A 5,984-nucleotide genomic window follows, 5' to 3' on the forward strand; every position below is an offset into this window, starting at 1 on the left:
AGCAGAATTGTAGTTTTGTCTATGTCTCTGGGGTGTGTGGTAGCAAGCAGGGAAGATTCCAGAGACAAGTTCTCTTTTCATGGATTTTCACTAATGGGGTACCAGCCCAGAGGGACGGTATGTACCTGTGGAGACCTGCTCCTATGTGGAACTTGGTACATCTTGGTCGGCTACTCTGGAGTATCCAGTACCTGGGGGATTACAATCCAAAATAAGAGGTCTGTACATTTCACTTCCCTGGCCCCTCAAGGCCTCCAGATGCAGCCCCATAATGATAGAGGCACAACTGCCAAGGTTTCAGGGGCCACTTGTTGACTGCTTTCCTGTGAACCCTGATGTGTTCCTCCTTCCTCTTGGACTCACTTGTGCTGATGTAATTCCTTTCTGAGTGCTTATTACTTTGCTTTTTTGATTCAGGGTCTTTCTTTGTGGCCCTGTCCTGGAACTCCTTATGTAAACCAACCTGGCCTCAAACTCAGGAAATCTGCCTGTTGGGCAGGCATCCCAAGTGCTGGGATTAAAGGTATGCACTAGCATACCCAGCAGTACTTTGGTGTCTTGACAGCCCTTATACTAGTTTTTCTTACAGGCTTTATAATGGGTCTGATAATTTTTTAAGTAGAAAAGTATTGAGTCAGCCTGCTGAATTGAACCTTTGGGAAACTCTAGTCTGAAGGAGAGGCACTCCTAGGTACTAAAGCATCCTTGTAAGGTGCAAAAACTCACTACTCGGCAGAATCCAAGAGTTGTCTTTCTGCAAGCCTTTTAAGGTCTAGTCCTCCACCTGGAGCCTGGCCTCCACTTCATTGAAATTCACTGGTAACATCAGCTGCAACCCCCAGGGATTACTGCTCCTTTGATCTCTTCATTCTTCTTCCCGGTCCATAGACCAAGGACATCTTTTTTCCTCCCACCATGAGCTACTTTTAGAGCTTTTAGAGAGTAAGGGCCTTCTGCTCTTCACATGACCAGAGTGACGTAGATGAGTCGAGGGATGGGACAGCCTTGGCCTCTTGGTACATGCACTGTGGCTTCCACAGTCCCCTTAGGTGTGAGGGCAGCATGCTGTCCCAGGAAACAGCTGGAGGAAAGGCCCTCCCCGGACAGATGAGGCCATTGGGCCATAGCCTTAGAGCCTGCTTTGGGCTTGGGTATGGCAGAACAACCGGAAGAAGCTGAAGGTTGGAGATAGTGTCCTCACTAATTGGGAGCAATATAGTTAACTGAGATCTTAATTTGTTGATATAAATGTTTGAGAGCTCTCTGTGAGCTAGCCAGCCGCTGTTTTACACACTCAAGACTTCGCCCTTACTGTTAGCTCATCCCTAGTTGAGAAAAAAGTAAAATGTGCTAAGACAACAGAGCAGCACTAATGGAATACTGTGCTGGGATGTGAAGAAAAGCCACTCTAAACTGGGCGGTGGTGGCGCACGCCTGTAATCCCAGCACTTGGGAGGCAGAGGCAGGAGGATTTCTGAGTTCGAGGCCAGCCTGGTCTACAGAATGAGTTCCAGGACAGCCAGGGCTACACAGAGAAACCCTGTCTCGAAAAAACCAAAAATAAAAACAAACCAAAACTAGTTAGGCGATGTTTGCTGTGACACCAGGAAATGAGAGGAACGTCTCCAATTAGGCTAGACCCTACTAAATTCTGACTAGAGGTGCGCGTAGTGTGGAGATCAGGATAATCCCTTCTACTTCTATACCTTTCATAGTTTGGGCCTCCTATCTGCTTCATCTCAGGGCCTCAAAGTATCTCCTAGATTAAAGCACACGGAACGCCCAAGAGAAGCACGGAACTTTTTGGAGCTGAAACCTAGACGGCCGAGCAGCCGGCGTGCGCACGCGCAGACTTTTGCCCCGCCCACAGCCAGACACTCCCACTCCACTCCGCTAGGGGTCGCTGTGGTACTTTCGCGAGCTTCGCGCAGCCAAAGCTGGGCGGAAGCGGCTTTCTGGCCTGCGCTTTATAGGCCTCTCTTGTGTTTCCTGTTTCCTCTTTTACCGAGACCCGCCAACATGGTAGGTGTTTGGCTCTGAGGGCTCTGTCCTTTTCTAATCCTCGCCCATCCTCCGCTCGTCGCGGCCTCAGGTCTGCAGCGAGAGGTTGTAGGCCGGGCCGGCGCGGTGCCTGTCGCCCTGGCGCGCTTCCGCATGAAGTTCCGCGCGCACCGGCCCTCCGGGAGCCGGCGCCGGCGCCTCTTCCTCCATGGGAGGTGCTGGCTCCCCAGTGACTTTGCCCTCTCCACCTTCAGGGCCGCGTTCGCACCAAGACTGTGAAGAAAGCGGCCCGGGTCATCATCGAGAAGTACTACACGCGCCTGGGTAATGACTTCCACACCAATAAGCGCGTGTGCGAGGAGATCGCCATCATCCCCAGCAAGAAACTTCGGAACAAGATCGCCGGGTGAGTGGAGGCCTCGCGGTCGCCTGGGGTGACTGTCCCGCCGGAGGAACCTGCCCTGGCCGGTCCTGCTCCCCAAATGGTCCGCAGTGGAGTGGGAGGTGTGCGTTGTGCGCGATGTTCACAGTGGGTTTTTTGGCCGAGATGATCTTAGTTCGCATTATTTACGGTAGCGAAAGGCAGAGCTCCGGCCTCAAGACCTATTGCTGTGGTATCTGCTCCCAGCACTTTGTCACTATGGCCATGGTGCACGAAAAATTAACAATGCTCTGTCCGTACGACCGGTGAGACCAGTCAAGGTCCCAGTGCTAGAGAATGATGCTTGGGGGAGGTCTGATTGCGGAGTGTGCGAATCGGGGTGGACAGTGCTGCTCTCGGATGGTGAGGCCGACCTTGACTAGAAACAAGGTAGGTTGTGTACCCAAATACTCAGGGTGCTAGGTGGGAAGTGGTCACTGGTTTTCCTTGCTTGTAGCTATGTCACGCATCTGATGAAGCGGATTCAGAGAGGTCCTGTGAGAGGTATCTCTATCAAGTTGCAGGAAGAAGAGAGAGAGAGGAGAGATAATTATGTTCCCGAGGTAAACTTTGTGGGTCTTCACTTCTTACCGCCTGCTCAGGTGGTAATGGGGCTCATCTGTGGTGGGCACTCAGCTGGATGTGCATGAAGTCTTAAGTTCCTCAAAGTGATAAGGCCTGAGCATTCCGAGTGCTGGGATTAAAGGCGTGGGCTGCCGCTCCCAGCCGAGGGGGCTTCTAATCAGCCTCCCTGTCAGCTTTTCTTCGAGGTCTAGATTGTTTGCTCTTTCCACCTGGGAGCCTATTGAGAGCCTCCCCACTTGGTCAGCTTGACGTCCCTGCCCTAGGGCTTTCGGGAGTCACACTGGGTGATGGACAGCAAGGTGAAGTGACCAAGCTGAGCTGTGGTGGCGCACAGCCCATATAGGGTTTCTCTGTGTAGCCCTGGCTGTCCTGGAACTCACTCTCTAGACCAGGCTGGCCTTGAACTCAGAATCCGCCTGCCTCTGCCTCCCAAGTGCTGGGATTATGGGCGTGCGCCACCACCGCCCTGCTGGTGCACAGCTTTAATTTCAGTATTTGGGAGGCAAATCTCTGAGCTTGGGGACAGCCAAGGTTATGCGGCGAAACCCTAGTGTTGAGTGGGAGCAGAGGAGGTGAAAGAACGCATTCGTAATGTGGGCTTGATTCTTTCTCTCAGGTCTCAGCCCTAGATCAGGAGATCATTGAGGTAGATCCTGACACCAAGGAAATGCTGAAGCTTCTGGTGAGTGTGGGCTGAATCCTTGAGTAAGGCTGGCTTCTAAATGGCTGTAGGTGCTTGTTGTGTGTGTTGAACTCGCTATCACGAGATAATTCAGGGGTGTGGGGTATACCGAGGTCTTTGTATTTCCCTTGTAAGGGGTTGTCTCTTAAATTGTGGTTCCCCCCAACCCCCTCAGCTTTGGCTCTGTTGCCTGCTTTCCTTGGAGACTTGTCTTCTAGCCAGAAAGGATCCCTGGTCTCATTTCTAGAATAGTCAGGCTGTTCACAGTTCAGGTCTCTTACATGTGGCTTATGCAGCTTAAAAGGACTGAGACTGGGACCTTTTTCATAAGTCCAGCATGCTGTTAGTGATTTTGACCAGTTTGGGGCATTAAAAAAAAATAGCAAAATACTCCCCCATGTACCCACATCTGGCTTTAGTGAAACCAGCAGCTGAGGTTTGTTGGGACTGCTGCTGGTCTTAGCATAGCCTTCTGACACCATTTGGCTCCCTGGTGCTGAGTGTGCTGGAGACAGGCCTGAGACTCCTCTACTGTACATTAGGTTCGCTCTCAGGTGTTGACTGAGGCTGGGGAATGTTTTAGGGCACTGCCTCTAAGCCCCTCTGACCATGCATGGTGTGTGCAGTGTGACAGTACTGCTTTCGTAGCTTATCTGTGCTAAGAAAAGACTTACAGGCTTTTAGGCTTTAGTTAGGTAGTGGCAAAAGAGTGCTGAGTCCTTGGATATGGATGGGGGCAGGTGTGGCTTTTGTAGTGGTTGGGCAGTTCTGTGTGTTCCCGCTAGGGAATACCTGCTTAAAGAGTCCTGGCAGGTTGGATCAGAGCAGAGAATTACACTTAGGAGGGGTGTGTTGAAGGGCTGGGGTGGCAGAGGATACCTGTGCCCACTCACTGTGTCTTGTTTTGCAGGACTTTGGCAGTCTCTCTAACCTTCAGGTCACTCAGCCTACAGTTGGGATGAATTTCAAAACACCACGTGGAGCTGTTTAATCTGTTATGCCATATTTTCAATAAACCTGAAAACAAATTTGTCTGTATTGTTCTTGCTGCTAGGGTTGGGGTGGAGGGTTGAACACTTAGAAATCTTGGCCAGGATTTGGGGACATGGTAGAGAGCGGTTTGGCTTCAGTTTCTTGGATAAGCAACGCTATTGGGGTCAGCATGCCTAGTTGAAGGACAGTGGTGTCAAGGGGTAAGGTAGTTGTGCATGTTTTTGTTTTGTAGGGTTTCTTGGGCAGGGCTTTGACAATTGCTACATGAACATCACAGATGATGCTATTGGGGACCATTTCAATCTGACAGTTTTTTCATGTTTACTCTGAGTCCTAGAATTGAAAACTTCCCTTGGTAATTAGTTACAGGTGTTTGAGGCCAGCCTGCACATGGTGAACAGTTCCTCTCCTGGATGGCATCTGTTAACTGACTGTGGGGAAGCTATTTTTCCTGGCTTGTGGGATGTTCCCTCCACAGGTATTGAGCAGGTAGCTGCTGTGCTGGGCTCAAGGTCTGCATGGAGGCGCTTGCTCCTGGGTGCTTTGTAAAGGGAGTGCTTTGGAGACTCCCTTCTGTCCACAGAACCCATGGGTCAGACTGTATGGTGATGCAGGTCCCTATAGAATCAGACATGGTGCCCCTACCGGTTCTATTGTAAACTGATTCTAGGTCAGCTTTGCTAGTATAAAGCTTCTCTTGAAATCAAGCCCTGTATCTTTTATTCCTATCTTATTACCAACACAAGCATTGCTTATTAAATGCTCAAGTTTGAAAACACTTGTAATGTTGAACTGGTGGGCCTGTGAACTAGGAATGGGTTTTGGTGGATTGTGTTTAATCTCAACACTAGGGGGAGACAAACAGTTGATCTGGGTTTGAAGACAGGGCTATGGAGTCTCAAAACTGCACCAACCCCCAGTGATGGAAGGGCTGCCTGAAGACCTGGGCTGAGGCCACGAACTCCCGTGCAGCTCAGTGTGCACTTGGAATCCAGAACTGAAGAGACAGACCGTGGAGGAGTCCTGGGGGTTCTGAGTTGGGTGAAAGACAAGTTGGAGAATAGAAGATACCAGACTTCAAAACAAATGCTGTTCTTAGAAAGCAGTATTGTTGGAATGGGCATCGTGAAGCTGTCTTTATGGAAATGCCGTGAAGTCTACTATGTCTCCAAGGTTGGAAACCTAACCTCTGCAACCATGCTGAGACTGGGACTTCAAAAGAGGATTAAGGGGCTACGGCTACTGCTGGAATGAGTTATGAGTGGGCTGTTAGGGCGAAGATGGCCTCTTAGCTGTGGTTTG

The 5,984-nt window shown here is 50.4% G+C and overlaps 1 protein-coding gene across 1 annotated transcript; it reads left to right on the forward strand.

Annotated features, from left to right (window-relative positions):
* Positions 1 to 1,860: 1,860 nt before the first annotated feature.
* Rps17 (ribosomal protein S17) lies at positions 1,861 to 4,717 on the forward strand. The gene is made up of 5 exons (XM_052159710.1): positions 1,861 to 2,022; positions 2,256 to 2,407; positions 2,880 to 2,985; positions 3,624 to 3,689; positions 4,600 to 4,717. The coding sequence occupies exons 1-5, from the start codon at positions 2,020 to 2,022 to the stop codon at positions 4,678 to 4,680; spliced, it is 408 nt and encodes a 135-aa protein (XP_052015670.1). The 5' UTR covers positions 1,861 to 2,019; the 3' UTR covers positions 4,681 to 4,717.
* Positions 4,718 to 5,984: the final 1,267 nt, after the last annotated feature.

Source organism: Apodemus sylvaticus, chromosome 1, assembly GCF_947179515.1.
Source record: "Apodemus sylvaticus chromosome 1, mApoSyl1.1, whole genome shotgun sequence".
In the NCBI taxonomy this organism is placed as follows: domain Eukaryota; kingdom Metazoa; phylum Chordata; class Mammalia; order Rodentia; family Muridae; genus Apodemus; species Apodemus sylvaticus.

Excerpts from the sequence above, each read along its gene's own strand:
- Rps17 (XM_052159710.1), top strand. Across the intron at positions 2,408-2,879 it reads CTTCGGAACAAGATCGCCGG|CTATGTCACGCATCTGATGA; the intron begins GTGAGTGGAGGC and ends CCTTGCTTGTAG. Across the intron at positions 3,690-4,599 it reads AGGAAATGCTGAAGCTTCTG|GACTTTGGCAGTCTCTCTAA; the intron begins GTGAGTGTGGGC and ends CTTGTTTTGCAG.